We start from the raw sequence: 15,451 nt of genomic DNA, 5'->3' as shown, positions 1-15,451 counted from the left end.
TAGGTGACACATTGCTTGGAGGGCAGATCTGCTGCCCTTGTGAAACCTCAACACAAGGCAGCTACCTCACTTTGTCTCATGGGTGGGCTGGCCCTGCAGTGGTAGGTGGGACAACAAATGCAAAATTTTAGCTTTGTGCACTAGGCTACTTTCTTCCCACATTGTCTCTCTTTTCTCCACACAGGCAAGCAAGAACCTGAGTACAAGGACACATTCCAACCAGGCAAAACCCCTCAAGAGGACTTGTGCTGTTTTGTGCTACAAACCCAGGTTTTGTGCTGTCCCCTCCAAATGATGTGTACTGACACTTCAAATCAAGTTTCAGAGCTTCAGTTCTGTTTAGGTCAGAATTGTCTACACTGGCTGGCAGTGGCTCTGCAAAGTTTCAGGGAGGGGACATTCCCAACCCGACCTGGAGATGCCAGGACTGAACCTGGGACCTTCTCTGTGCAGAACAGACACTCTGTCCCAAAAACCACATTGCCTGGTGGTGGTGGGTTGCAGTTGATGGAACCCCAATCCTCAAAGAGAGCATGTGCAAAGTGCTTTTCTTTCATCACTTATAACCACAGTCTCTGCCCCACACATTTGGGTTGGAGGTGTCAGTAGACATCTGAAATGAATAGTGCTCCAGTGAACAGATCTGTCTCAAAGATGTACCTCCCCTGTATAACCTCCACATTCAGAGGCAGTCTGCTTCTAGAATTAGGAGTGAGCAGTGAGATGGCCAATAATTGCCTTCTCAGCTGCTCCCGTAGCTGCCTTTATCCCCTTGAAACTAGCCTGGCTTCCTTTACCTCCAAGGCCATAAAAAACAGGAACTCAGTGATGCTTTTGAATTATGGAGGAGACTCTTGAGAGTCCCATGGACTGCAAGAAGATCAAACCTATCCATTCTTAAGGAAATCAGCCCTGAGTGCTCACTGGAAGGACAGATCATGAAGCTGAGGCTCCAATACTTTGGCCACCTCAAGAGAAGAGAAGACTCCCTGGAAAAGACCCTGATGTTGGGAAAGATGGAGGGCACAAGGAGAAGGGGACGACAGAGGACGAGATGGTTGGGCAGTGTTCTCGAAGCTACCAACATGAGTTTGACCAAACTGTGGGAGGCAGTGGAAGACAGAAGTGCCTGGTGTGCTCTGGTCACGAAGAGTTGGACACAACTAAACGACTAAACAACAACAACAACAATGAATGCAGCAAGACTTCAGCCCTCACTTTTTAAAAAGCCTGCTACACAACTGTATTATGGTAGTCACCTGGATCCTTGCCTCACAGGACTTCATAAAGTACTGAGATGGTTTGTTTGTTGTTTTGCAAGTAGTGTAGAAAAGCTTCACCTGTCAGCTTTCCACCTGCCATGTTGGAGTGCCCTAGCTAACTGGAATGCCGCTTAGAAGACAAGCGTCCAGTTCGTATAGCTTTCGGGAGGAGGAGCTGGTGACGAGAGACTCCATCCGTTGGATTTCCGCCTGTCGCACAGCTTTTAAAGGGGGGGGGGGAGGTCATGGTTGCAGGCAGTTCCCTCAGGTGTTGCCATCCAAGTCGCCTGGGTAGACCAGCCAGCCAGCGAGCCCTGGCTCCCCGCCGCCCGCCCCGCCTCCTCCTCCGCGAGTACCTTCACCTCTGCTGAGCCGGACTGTATCGGACCGTCTCCTGGCAACGGGGGAAGGCGCGTCACTTCCTGAGCAGCTGCTGCCAAGAGGCTGGCCCCAGCAGGCAGGCAGGCTGGCAGCTTGGCGGAGCAGAGCCGCTCAACAGTTTAGCAAACTCTCCCTCCGTCCCCTCCTCTAGCGGCATCAGCGCAGCAGTCAGCTCCGTAGGAAGGGACTTTTCTTTTGCAAAGACCAAAGAGTGTAAAGCAGGAGAGGCCGTCGAGTATTTTTGTTTCTTCGCTTCATGTGTTTATTCTTTTATAATATATTGTGACGAATTGCAAAATTAAACAAAGAGTAGATTGTGGAGGCCAGGACTTCACGCGCAAAAAGAGAGAGGCGATCTCTCAACAAGAGGATCTACATAAGAGCCGCCGGCGCGCATACACCGCAAATCCCCAGCGCTACTTCTCAGTGGTGTGTGTGTTTTTCGTTTCCCTGCAAGAGGGTGAGAGGATCATATACCACAGAAGACCCTCGACGCTCCTTTTATCTACAGAGGGAGTAGGAAGATCAGTGACTTCTCCTGCCGGGCTGGGGCGTTTCGGAACCAGCCCAGATCGCGCCCGCTCTACGTAAAAAGTGGCGGAAACTCGGCAAGAAGATTCGGAGAGACCGCGAAGTTCTGAGTCTTCCCTCGGCGGCTCCGAGAAGGAGGAGAACGGAAGGGATTTCTCCTCTCCTCTTCCTCTCCTTCCCCTATCTCTATGGCTGTCCTTCCCTCCGGCTCTCCCCTCAGGCCAAGGAGGGTGAAAAGAGCGGAGTTTCCCCAGTCGAAACCGGAGCCTCTTCCCGTCTAAGCTCCGGCAGCAGCTCCCGAGTTTGCCCTCCGATGTCCTGACACTTCCCTCCTCCCCCTCCCATTAGCGAGCGCCTTCCACTGGCTGCCCAAGACCTGTCGCTTGGGGAGGGGGGGCCATGAGCGCGGATCTGGATCGCATGTCTCTGGGATCGTGCTCTTCCGCAGCCTCGTCTTCCCAGTCCAACACCTTCGGCGGCGCGGCGGCTGGGTGCCAGCTGGGGCCCGCGGCGGCGGCCGGAGCTGGGATCCGCCTGCTGTCGGCCAACGTGAGGAAACTTCATGGGGCGCTGAACCTGCTCCTGAACGAGGCGGAGAAGGAGCAGTTTATCCACTGCTTGAATGTCTATCATTGCCGAAGGAACGTCTTCGATCTGGTGCAGACCCTCAAAGTCCTCCTCGACGGCCCCGAGAAGAGGCAGCTCCTGCCCATGTTGCGCCTGGTCATCCCCCGCTCGGACCAGCTGCTCTTCGACCAGTACACCTCCGAGGGGCTCTACTTGAAGGCGGATTTCTTGCCTGCCAACAGCTCCGGCAGCGCTGGCCTCGACCTCGCTGGATCTGCACGGACCCTGCCGACGCCAGCCCCGGCCACCCGCTCCCCGTCTCCCACTCAGACTGGCCACTTCTGGCCCCCCGCTCTCGCCTCGCGGAGGTCCCTGCAGGATTTCAGCACCACGCTCGACGGGACAGTTCCCCTAGGCGCCTCCGGCTTGGAGGAACTCCGCGGGGAGATCCGGCAAGTGATCCTCAGGAGGAACAAGGCCCAGGAAGGGTTAGGATTCAGCATCCGAGGGGGCTCTGAGCACGGAGTCGGGATCTATGTCTCCCTAGTGGAACCAGGCTCCCTGGCTGAGAAGGAAGGCCTCCGGGTGGGAGACCAGATCCTGAAAGTCAACGACAAGCCCTTGGACAAGGTGACCCACGCTGAAGCCGTCAAGGTAAGGTGGGACACAAGACAGGCTGACAGGGTGGTGGTATCTATGGCTGTCATTTACAGCCTCTGCCTTTGCTGGTCCAAGTCACTTCCAGTAATTGTAGTACTTTGCTTGAGGTGTCTAGGTGGATGATAGAGGCAGGGTGGTTTAGTGGTTAGGGCACATGGCAGCTCTCCTCCAACCTGATGTACTCCAGATGTTGTTGGACTACAGGGGCTGACACAAGGAAAATGGTGCAAGCTTGTTTCCTTCTGCTCAAGAGGATAGGACCCAAACCAATAGATTCAAATTACAACAAAGGAGATACTGACTAAATACTAGGAATTTTTTTCTGACATTAAGAGCTGCTGGACAGTGTAATGGGCTGCCTCTGAAGGTGGTGAATTTCCTTCACTGGGTTTTCAAACAGGTTGGATGGTCTTTTGTCAAGGATTATTTAGCTATGATTCCTGCATTCCAGGGGGTTGATCTAGATGACCCTTGGTGTCCCTTCCAACTCTTCCAACTCCAACAGCATGGCCAGGAAAGTTAAAGTAGTTCAGCCTTCACTAGGGTGATTTCCTCCAAATGGTTTGAACCAAACTTCCATCAGCTGGGAGTAATGTGAGTTGTAGCCCAAAGTGAAGACTAATTAGGGGATTATATCAAGGAACTTCCACAATCCTGATCACTGATAGAGATGCCTTCCATCTCTTCAAAGGAGCCCAGTTCCACCAGGCAGACGCAGGTGTGCCAATGCAAACATGGGCAGGAGTTGGGGGCTTCAACCAGTCACATGGATCCAGCCTGGCATAGCTTTCAGAGTTGTTGCAATCAAATAGAAAGCTATTAATCATGGAAGTTGATAGAACAGAGGTAACCCTGCTGTAGGTCACCCCAATTTCCTTGAAGGAAGGTTAGGATATAAAAATGTGTGTTTGCAATGTAAATAGTAGCTAGGGGAATGATTGAACATCCTCTAGGCTAAAAGGTGTGGAGGGGGACTCTTCCTTTGCTGCCACAGTCCTAATAAAAGTCCTCTCTCTGAAGCTGCTATTTTTAGCTACTGAGCTAAATTCAAGGTTTTATTACAGGGGCATATCCAGCTTAAGACCAGGATATCCGAGAAGCCACCTCTTCCCTACATCTCATCCCTGTCCTTTAGACTTGTGGGTGGAGATCTGTTGATGGTGCTGCACACCCCAAAGTGCCATGGCTCACTAAAGTAGAATCTGCTTTGCATGCAGAAGGTCTCAGGTACAATCTCCAGTATCTTCAAGTAGGATTGGGAGCAATCCTGGAGAGCCATTGCCAGTCTGTGCATACAATTCCATGCTAGATGGACCAATGGTCTTGTAAGGCAGATTCCTGTGTATCCCTGTGGGTAAAGCATGCTGTTACTTGAGCATGTGTTTTTAGCATTGTGTCACCAGTTCTCTGGCATTCTCTTCCATTAGATTGCCACATTTTGGACATTTGTTTAATAATCTTTCATTTTCGCCCAAGCCTTCCAAAATTAGGCTTGTTGTTTGTTTGTTTGTTTCTTTGTTTGTTTGTTTGATGTTTGCTTGCTTGCTTGGTTGTTTTCTTATTTGCTTGCTTGGTTTTTGAACCTGCCCTTTACCATAAGGTCCCAGGGCGAGTTACAACCTAATTTACAGTTATAAAACCATGACAATTATAAAAACAATTTAAACTATCTCCAGTGGAACAGAGGCATATAAATTCAACATAAAGGGTGGATCCCACAAAATGAAATGAGCTGCATTTCTTCAGTTCTGTATTCATCTTTTTATGTTTTCATATTCTTCTATGACCCATTTTATTTTTAAAAATAGTTTCTGCACTTCACTTTTTATGCTGATCTACTGTTTCCTTGTGCTGTATTTTGTGCTTTCATATTTTATTGTTACGTGGAGGTTCCCCCATCCCCCCTTAGAGATCTCTCCCCCTTTGTGGAGCAAGTTACTTTAAGGCAGAGGATTCCTTTTTATGAATGAATGAATTTCAGTTTCAATGAATGCTTCCATTGGCACCAATGGAAACTTTCCTTGAAATATGAATATCAGCTCTGGAGAGGTTATTTTTTAATCAGAGTATGGCAAGGAGAGATTTAAAGCCCCCTTCCCATTCACCCTTGGGCTGTTTAGACATTGACTGAATACCTGCTCCCATTCACTCTGCATCCAGTGCTGTCCCACCACTGGTTTGGGATGAACAACATTCACGACAATACATTTCTATCCTGTATCTATCCTGCCCTTTTCTTATGAAATGCTTCATTCTGATGCATTCCCCCTGCCCACCAAATTGACTTTGATATGAATTGAGAAAAGTAACAACCTCACTGCATTTTGAGCCAATAATGTGTGCACAGCTTTTCCTATACCTGCTGTTAACGTTATAAGAATAAAAAAGCTAATGCAATTCTAGGCTTAATCAGGCGAACTGTAGTGTACAGATCAAGGGAAGTAATAGTACTATTCTATTATGCCTTGGTCAGAATACATCTGCAGTACTGTGTCCAGTTCTGGGTGCCAGAGTTTAAAAAGGATATTCACAAGCTGGAACATGTGCAGAGGAGAGCGACCAAGATGCTAAAGCGAGGTGAAAACCAAGCCTTATGAAGAACGTTTGAGGAAGTTGGGTATGTGTAGCCTGGAAAAGAGGAGACTGAGAGATGTTACAATAGCCATCAACTATCTGAAGGATTTCCATAGGGATGATGGAGCAAGCTTGTTTTCTGCTGTTCCATTGGGTAGCATCCAATGGATTCAAATTACAAGGAAGTAGATTCTGACTAAACATTAGGAAGAATACTCTGATGATAAAACCTGTTTGACTGGGGGACAGATTCCCTCAGAAAGTGATGGACTTTCCATCATTGGAGGTTTTTAAACATCCATCACTGGATGGCCAGGGATTCTTTAGTTATGTTTCCTGCATTGTACTGGGGTTGGACTAGATGACCATTGGTGTCATTACCAACTCTCCAATAATAATAATAATAATAATAATAATAATAATAATAATAATAATAATATATTATTTCTACCCCTACCCCTTCCCCAGTCACTCTGGGTGGCTTCCAACAGAAGGTTAAAAATACATTAAAACATAAGTCATAAAAAACTTCCCTAAACAGGGCGGCCTTCAGATGTCTTCTAAATACCAGATAGTTGTTTATTTCTTTGAAATCTGATGGGAGGGCATTCCACAGGATGGGGATTTATGTGATTCTATGATATACAGAATGCATGACAATAATCTAGGGGTTGTCTAGTAACAACAGTAGTTGCTGCAGGTACATCCCCATCATTTGAGTGAACAAGGCAGTGCCAGCTGGTGTTGTAGGCAAATAACTTGTGCCAATTGGCAGGGTGGTCCATCTCCTTCCCTTTCTCCTTATTCCATCTACCCCCACCCCCTTATGTCCCCCTATGCCACACGAAGATTTTCCAAACCCTAAAAATCCTCAAAAATTGCCTAGTTATTAATCTCATAATTAGTGCATAATCATAATCATAGGCTGCAAACAAATTCTCTTATTAATTCTTCCCACAAAGTATACCATTGTTCAGCACAATAATCTTTCCTTCTGTAGATGTTTGGTAATGCGGGCTGATGCTTATTCAGCCCAAATGGTACCTGCCCTCAGACTAGAGAGGTATCAGCAGGTTTGGAGCGACTTCCACCTTTGCAGAAGTTCAAACCATCTTTCATTGAGATGAGACCTAAAGGGAAGATCCGAAACAGATGAATGAGAATTGAGCGCTTTCAGTGATAATGGAATTCTCTGTAATCATTGTTTGCAGGTAGCAGAGACGGAAAATCAGCTGGAAGGGGGAGTGGAGGAGGGCAAGCTTGCTGACTGGAACTTGATTTTGCAACATTTTATTGCACTGGAGTCTGGTCACAGGTGACACATCCTGGTTTGCTGCTTGAGGCAAAATGGGAAGTGCCCCCCGGCCTGTGGCAGTCACCATACCGCCTACATCGCCTGCCCCACTGCTAGCAGAGAAGTGGATTTCAGGTGAGAGCTCACTGGCTTCTGGTGAGATCTCACACGCTCCACAAGATCTCATATAATTTCAGTGAATTCTTGCTGGCAGTGGGTGAGATCTTGCCAAAATTTATGTCAGTGCCAGTGCCACTTCTCCATCACGGTGGAGCAGGTGAACTGCTAGCCCATGGGTAGGCAAACTAAGGTCCGGGGGCCAGATGTGGCCCAATCGCCTTCTCAATCTGGCTCGCGGATGGTCCAGGAATCAGTGTGTTTTTACATGAGTAGAATGTGTGCTTTTATTTAAATTGCATCTCTGGGTTATTTGTGGGGCATAGGAATTGGTTCATATTTTTTTCCAAAATATAGTCCAGCCCCCACAAGGTCTGAGGGCCAGTGGGCCAGCCCCCTGCTGAAAAAGTTTGCTGACCCCTAAGCTAGCCTAATGGCTGTGTAGGCCCTGAGTCTGGTCCATTAGAGTGAATGGGTCAGTGCTCCACCAAACTCAGTCTGCTCTCAACCAGCACCCACCTACCTTCTTACTTACAACCAGCCCAGGGAATGGACCTGGCCATCAGATTTCTCTCCTTGGTCTCAGTTCTTCCCTTGCAGAACTCAGCAGGGAGAAGGATGGGAAGAAAACTAGAATAGGTTGCCTCCAACTGTTGTTGTCTCTGGCTCTGCCTATTGTTGGCTTCCCTGTCTTCTGCCTTACCAACCTTAATGGGCACAAACCACAATTGTGAAGCATAAGAACTCAGAAAAAAATTGCCAAGATTCAGTTATAAAAAGCTTTTTCACTTACTGAAAGGTTAGAAAAGAAGTATCCTAAACAAAACAACAATCCTAGTATGTTTGTTATTTCAGTTAGGGAGGTGATGACAGAATAGCCCTTCTAAAAAGTGGAGGAATGTTTATTCTGTAATCAAAACTGAGTTCTTTCTGTGCTGCCCCAAATCCAGACAGAGGCAAGTTTCAAAATATTCTGGAATGCAGCACGAGCTATCTAGGACTTCTTATGTTCTAGATCCCACTGAAATGAGCAGCAGTTTGGTGACATCTCATTTGAGCTTAGGAATAAGGTAAAGGGACCCCTGACCATTAGGTCCAGTTGTGGACGACTCTGGGGTAGTGGCACTCATCTCGCTTTATTGGCCGAGGGAGCCGGCATACAGCTTCCAGGTCATGTGGCCAGCATGACTAAGCCACTTCTGGCAAGCCAGAGCAGCGCACGGAAATGCCATTTACCTTCCCTCCAGAGTGGTACCTATTTATCTACTTGCACCTTGACATGCTTTCAGACTGCTAGGTTGGCAGGAATAAGGTAAAGGGATCCCTGACCATTAGGTCCAGTCGTGGACGACTCTGGGGTAGTGGCGCTCCTCTCGCTTTATTGGCCGAGGGAGCCGGTATACAGCTTCCAGGTCATGTGGCTAGCATGACTAAGCCACTTCTGGCAAGCCAGAGCAGCGTATGGAAATGCCATTTACCTTCCCGCCAGAGTGGTACCTATTTATCTACTTGCACCTTGACATGCTTTCAAACTGCTAGGTTGGCAGGAGCAGGGACCGAGCAACGGGAGCTTACCCTGTTGCAGGGATTCGAACCACCGACCTTCTGATCAGCAAGCCCTAGGCTCTGTGGTTTAACCCACAGCACCACCCTTGCCCCTGAGCTTAGGAGTGGGAGGGTGCAATTTGCTCAGGAGAAGCTCCTACTGGATTGGGTGCATATTTGTACATTTTTGCTTGTGTACAATGCATATTTTGCATATTTGTGTATTTGGTGAAGGGCTGTGGCCCAGTGTTAGGGCATCTGCTTTGTACACAGAAAATACCTAGTTCAATCCCTAGCATCTCCAGGTAGAATTGAAAATGTTCCCTGGCTCCAAACCTGGAGAGCTACAGCCAGTCAGTTCAGACAATACTGAGCTAGATGGACCAGTGGTCTGTCTACCTTTGTTCCTGTCTTTTTGTCACGCTGAAGAAACAGGCTGCTTCTGGTCAGGAATGATGCACTGTTACCCTGCAGACCAGAGTCTCACAAATAGACATGCACCAAGACTCTTTTTTGTTCCCAGAACACCCACCGATCTTGCCTGAAGTACAATTGTAGCATCTTTGGCAGTGAAGGGGAAAGTGTAAGACATCAGAACCACCTATAAACAGCAGTTTGAGAAATGCTGCAAGGGAAGTTTGAGAGATGGCAAAATGGGTATTTGTTGCTGCTTCTGCTTTCTGCTCTTATGATCTGGTACATCAGTGAAACATGGCAAAGAAGTATATTGAGATGCCACTCAGCTTGCAAAAGCTAGCTCCTTTTCATACATTTGTTCTTTTCTTATGGAGTTTCAGCCTGTGTATAACAATCCACCTGTCTCCTAGTCTTTTTCAATGTGCCAACAACATAGATGTCATGCCCAGCCTTGTCCTCTGAGCAGGACACCCAGTTCCTGAGGACACACTGCACCTCTTTTAGACTGAAGACTTTAAGGAACAGGCAGGGTCTCCTGTCATCAGTCTTGACAATCCTGAGAGTACAAGGTGAGGCTCGCCAAGGCTGACTCCAGGGAATTTCCTTGAGGCCCGGGGGCCTTGGGATGGGGTCCAGTTTACCAGTGAATGAAGCCTGAGTGGAGTCCAAGAGAGTCAGAGCCACCCCCCAAAAAAACCCTAAGAGGACGGGTGCCTAAAGATTCTGGCCCAGGCCCACACCCATGATGAACTGCATGCACAAGAGCCCCAAACCTTTCTGTGACTCTGAAGAAAAGGCAGTGACAGACCTACATTTTGGGGCCTTGAAGCTTGAACTTTTATGGGGTCCCCTTCACAATCAGCAACAAGGTCTAGGTAATCGCTGTTATCTTCTTCAACAGGTTTGTTTGCAACAACCTTTTAAAACAGCTGTGCTACTGACTCTCAAACTTTGGGATTGTTGAAATATATACAACAAAAAAATCAAACAATTTGAGTCATGCAACTCAATTTGGTCAACTGGACCCGGTTTTTAAAAAAGCAATGTGGTTCTGGGGCCTCTCTGGGATTTGGGTCCCTTAAGCTTAAGCTTCAGTGGTTTCATACTTCTCAAGCAAAGGGTCTCTCAGAACATCATTCAGCACTGACGGCTGGCATTAAGCATTACCTCAGAGATAGGCTGTATCAGCCTTTGCTGGAATAAAGCAGGTCTATAGGCCCCTGGTACAAGATACCATAACATAGCTGATGTTAACCCTTGGGCTGTCACCTTCTGTCATTGCCTATGGCAGAGCTGTAACTACGGCGGGGGTGGGGGGTGGGTCTGGTTTTTTCCCCCCTGGGTGAAGCTTCCAGAGGGACACCATTGAGGCTCTGTGTGGGTGTGGGTATGTGTGCCAAATCCAGGTGAAATAAAGCCTAATTTTGCCCCTAGCCTATGTTGTTGTTGTTTAGTCGTTTAGTCATGTCCGACACTTCGTGACCCCATGGACCAGAGCACGCCAGGCACTCCTGTCTTCCACTGCCTCCCGCAGTTTGGTCAGACTCATGTTTGTAGCTTCGAGAACACTATCCAACCATCTCGTCCTCTGCTGCCCCCTTCTCCTTGTGCCCTCCATCTTTCCCAACATCAGGGTCTTCTCTTCTCATGAGGTGGCCAAAGTATTGGAGTCTCAGCTTCAGGATCTGTCCTTCCAGTGAGCACTCAGGGCTGATTTCCTTAAGAATGGATAGGTTTGATATTCTTGCAGTCCATGGGACTCTCAAGAGTCTCCTCCAGCACCATAATTCAAAAGCATCAATTCTTCGGCAATCAGCCTTCTTTATGGTCCAGCTCTCACTTCCATACATCACTACTGCGAAAACCATAGCTTTAACTAGACGGACCTTTATTGGCAAGGTGATGTCTCTGCTTTTTAAGATGCTGTCTAGGTTTGTCATTGCTTTTCTCCCAAGTAGCAGGCGTCTTTTAATTTTGTGGCTGCTGTCACCATCTGCACTGATCATGGAGTCCAAGAAAGTAAAATCTCTCACTGCCTCCATTTCTTCCCCTTCTATTTGCCAGGAGGTGATGGGACCAGTGGCCATGATCTTCATTTTTTTGATGTTGAGCTTCAAACCATATATAGATCACCTTTTTTGGACTCAGACTGATTACCAATGCCTGGTTCTGGTTTGTCTATGTCTATGACTTACCCTGCTGCAGTTTGGCGATCTCATAGGTGATGATTTAACTTCCCTGGGTGCTATAAGCTACCCCACAAACTGAACTTGCTGCAGCAACAATAAAAGAGATGACCTTTCATTAAAATAACCAGCATTTATCACTTTGGTAAATGTTGGACAAAGGTAGCTTAGGTATACTGATGTCAGAAGGATTCTTTTGTGCCAACAAGCTGGAAGGGGGGAAAGTGCAAGGGAAGGATTCTGTTCCACATCATGCACAAATGATTCTATTTGCTATCCCTCCAAATGTGATGTTAATGCTTGACTGATTAGCATTTATGTAAAATACTTGGAAAACCTGATAGGAACATGGCCAAGCATACGCTGGTGCTCAGTATTCTTGCTATATAATTGAATCTGCTTAGTAATTAGGAATAAAAAAAATAATACTGTGATTTCCTGTACCTTGTTCTGCTTTCCAAGAAATAATTTTGAAGATCTATATACCACATTCACGATGTAGCTTTTAACAGATTGTGATAATATAAAGAGCCCCCAAACTCACTCTCTCACACATATTCATGCGTATATACACACCAGCAGCCTTGGGGCTCATCCAGACTTCTGCTTGATCCTCAAAACCCAACCTTTAGCATTCAAGCAAAGCAAATATCAATTGGGTTTTTCCTAGATTGATGTTTGCTAAAGCTAAAGAGTGAGTTTTCCCCAGGAAAAGAGCAGGGTGAACTGACAACCACTTGGACCTGTGCTTCCTAGGCATGGGACAAGCAGAAGTATGGATGAGTCCAAATAAGCATTTGGAGCCACAGGTTATTTCAGGCAGGAAGAAGGAAACCGCTTGATCAATGTATTTGTCCAGGCTAATCTGCCCTTTGCCATCTTTCTTGGGATCTGGGGGATGCAGCCTCACCCTTAATCTCCTGGATGATGGCAGAGGCCAGTGTCTGCTGCCCTTCATTTTAACAGGGCCTGGGAATTAGCAGGTTCTGAAATTGTCAACTGTTCAGTGGGAGAATGGAGGCCCTGGCTAATCCTGGCTATCACTGGCTCTCTTGCCAGAACATTTCTGACCATTTCACCCCATTGTACACACAGGCTGAATCTACACACATATAAAAACCATTATGAAAATGCTTTTTTTAAAGCTTTTTTTTTAAAAAAAAAAAAACCCACACAAACACATTGAATTTTCCATAAGGCTCACCATCCCCATCTAGTGTCACATTGTATATTGCACTTAGAACACACTTAAAACTGTGTTCAGCTGTATAGCTGAGTCCACAGTCTAAAGGCATGCCTTTTAGAACATCTCTTGCTGGTTGAATCAAAATGATTTACATGGGATGCTACTAACAGCCTGGAAAGAAACTCACTCCATTTTTGATTGAATATGATTTCCTGTAGAAAACCCTGATGGTTTCTTTTTGAAGACTTAAAAGCCAAGTAAAATTATTGCACTGGGGTGTGGGTGTGTGTTCTGCGGCTAGCAGAGAAAGAATTGCAGTGGGGTGGATGATAGTGGCTGATAGTTAGAAGTACCGCTTGGGAAGAATGCATATTAGTTCATTAAGATGCACAGCTCAACTCAGAGCAGCAGTAAAGAAAGGCTGGTCCATTAGGATGAATGGAGCACTGCCCCAACAACCTCAGCCTGCTCCCAGACAGCCCTCGTCTGCCTGCCTTCTTGCAATGAGCCCAGTGTGTGTGTGCCGGCTTCCTCTTTCATAGTCTCAGTGTCTCCCTTTGTAGAGCTTTGCAGGGAGGAGGGAGGCGGGAACAAAACCAGAATTAGCTTTCCCTGCCAGTCATTGGCTCATGCTCCACCTTATCCCATGGGCCTGACTCTGTCTATCTAGCAAAGCTTTGTCCTCTCTGATTCACAGTGGGTTTTGGGCAGAGAAAGGTCTTTCCTATCACCTTGATGCATGGTGTGACAGAACAGGAATGTTTTTATTTCTCTCCCATCCCCAGGGTGTGGCAGTGGTTGTTCAATCATTTTCCTAGGTGCTATTTACATTGCAACACACACACACACACACACACACACACACACACACACACACACACTGCATTCTTTCAATGTTAATATCATGTCCTGCCTGGACTCCTTTTCTCTGTTCCTTCCCAGCCCTTGCAATGGGCCCTCTTATCAATGGCATATTGCTGCCATGTTCAGAGAAGCTAGGAATGTGCAAAAGTGTTCTGAGCAGCTGCCTTAAGGACCTCCTGCCTTCCAATTCTCAGAATTGTCTACACTGACTGGCAGTGGCTCTGCAGGATTTCAGGCAGGGTTCACTCCCCAGTCTTACCACTCTTACCTGGAGACGACAGGCACTGTCTGGAAATGGCAGGGATTGAACCTGGGATCTTCTGCATGCAAAGCAGATGCTCTACCACTGAGCCATAGCCCTCATCTAACTTCTCAGAGGTGTATGATTGGCCACTGGAGAAAACAAGATGCTGGGGTAGATGGGCCTTGTCAGCTTTCCCAGCCCACCCACAAAGGCAGGGGGAAGCAGCCGCCTCAAGGTGGTGAAAGCCTCGGACGTGGCACCCCTGTGGGTGTTCCACCACCAGCAAAGTAGTGCCGGCATTTGTGCCAGTTTCCAGTGAGATCTTGCCAAAATCCTGCAAGATTCCACATGAGAGAACTTGTGAAACAAGATCAGTGGAGGAGGCAGCAGGCGGCACAAGGAAGTGGTGCCAGTGGAAGTGGCAGGTCAGGTGTTGAAGCACTTTCTATTTTGCCCCAAGAGTGGCAAAACAGGATGTGCCCACCCCTGCTTAACAGGGTTGTTTTTAAGCTATGATAAATTTATAAAGCAGTAAGAAGATCAGAGCAGTGGTCCACCTAGTCCAGCATATTGTTCTCACAGTGGCCAGTTAGTAGGGCAGCCATACATCTGGGTTTCCTCCAGACACATCCTTGTTTTCAGGGTCAAAATTTCTGTGTGGGTGGATTTTTAAAATTGGGCAAAAAGTCTGGGTTTCTTTTCCTTTTTTGGCTTTGCTTGTCTGTGCGTGCAGACACACAATTCAGATATACTGCCCACCCACCCCAAACTGGAAGCCCAGGCAGTGATATGACCCTTTTCATCCTCTGTGGCATGAACACTTCCCCCCTTTGCCCCGCACAATCTTATTTTCTGGACGTACATCTGGGTTGCCAGTGTGCTTGGTGCCCGTTGTGTTGGAGCGAGCGGGTGCAGGAGAGAGGATGAGTGAGCTGCTCGGTCTGCAGTGTGTGGAGCTGAGTAAAGAGAGTGGCTGGGCACTGGCAGTCCAGATTTATGTATAAGCTAAACAAGCTATAGCTTAGGGCCCCACTCTCTTGGGGGGGGGGGGCCAAAAAAATTAAAGGGGAAAAACTGGATGTACCTTTCCAAAATATAAGATAAAAAACAAATAAAATAAAACCTACATACAGCAATAGTATATATTAATAATTATTTCACTATTAATATACTTCTTCTTAATTGTATTTCACTAGATAAATAGATAGATAATTTATTACGGTCGGAGACCAGCTTATAATACACTCTTGGGGGTACAATCCCAGAAGGAAAACAAACATTTAAAACAATGTACAACAATAAATTTAAAATGTATAAATGCAATAAGCGTGTATTTCACTATTAATATACTTCTTCTTAATTGTATTTCAGTTCAACAATTACCTTGATAAAATACATATTTTGTTATGTGCAAATGGCTTTAGAAACCTATTAGGTCCATAAATTACCATATAGCATATATTCAACACAAAAACCGGTGGCAATTTGTTGTTGACAAAGGACAGCTGGACATATAAAGGGCCCCATTACCTTCAGTAGCTTAGGGCCTCATCAAACCTAAATCCGGCCCTGGGCACTGGCGTGCTCGTGTGCGTGTATGTGGATAGCTGGCGGTTTGTTTCC

General features: G+C 46.8%; 1 protein-coding gene and 1 long non-coding RNA gene across 6 annotated transcripts in view; one reads left to right on the top strand and one right to left on the bottom strand.

Annotated features, from left to right (window-relative positions):
- Positions 1-15,451, bottom strand: part of LOC310698664 — a 207,943-nt gene that overhangs the window by 101,336 nt on the left and 91,156 nt on the right. The window lies entirely within an intron of this gene.
- The window catches only part of WHRN (whirlin), a 123,624-nt gene continuing 109,838 nt past the window's right edge, over positions 1,666-15,451 (top strand). For 2 of the 5 annotated variants that reach the window (XM_083485805.1, XM_083485803.1), the window contains exon 1: positions 1,666-3,395. In XM_083485805.1, the coding sequence (XP_083341931.1) occupies positions 2,574-3,395 (822 nt within the window). In that variant the 5' untranslated portion in view covers positions 1,666-2,573. The remainder of the gene's footprint in view (positions 3,396-15,451) is intronic. The other 3 variants (XM_083485801.1, XM_083485804.1, XM_083485802.1) reach the window with 3 other exon arrangements.

This window comes from Podarcis liolepis (genome assembly GCF_965112155.1).
Source record: "Podarcis liolepis genome assembly, chromosome: Z".
Taxonomy (NCBI): domain Eukaryota; kingdom Metazoa; phylum Chordata; class Lepidosauria; order Squamata; family Lacertidae; genus Podarcis; species Podarcis liolepis.
The sequence above is the reverse complement of the archived record's forward strand: the minus strand, read 5'-3'. Positions and strand labels throughout refer to the sequence as shown.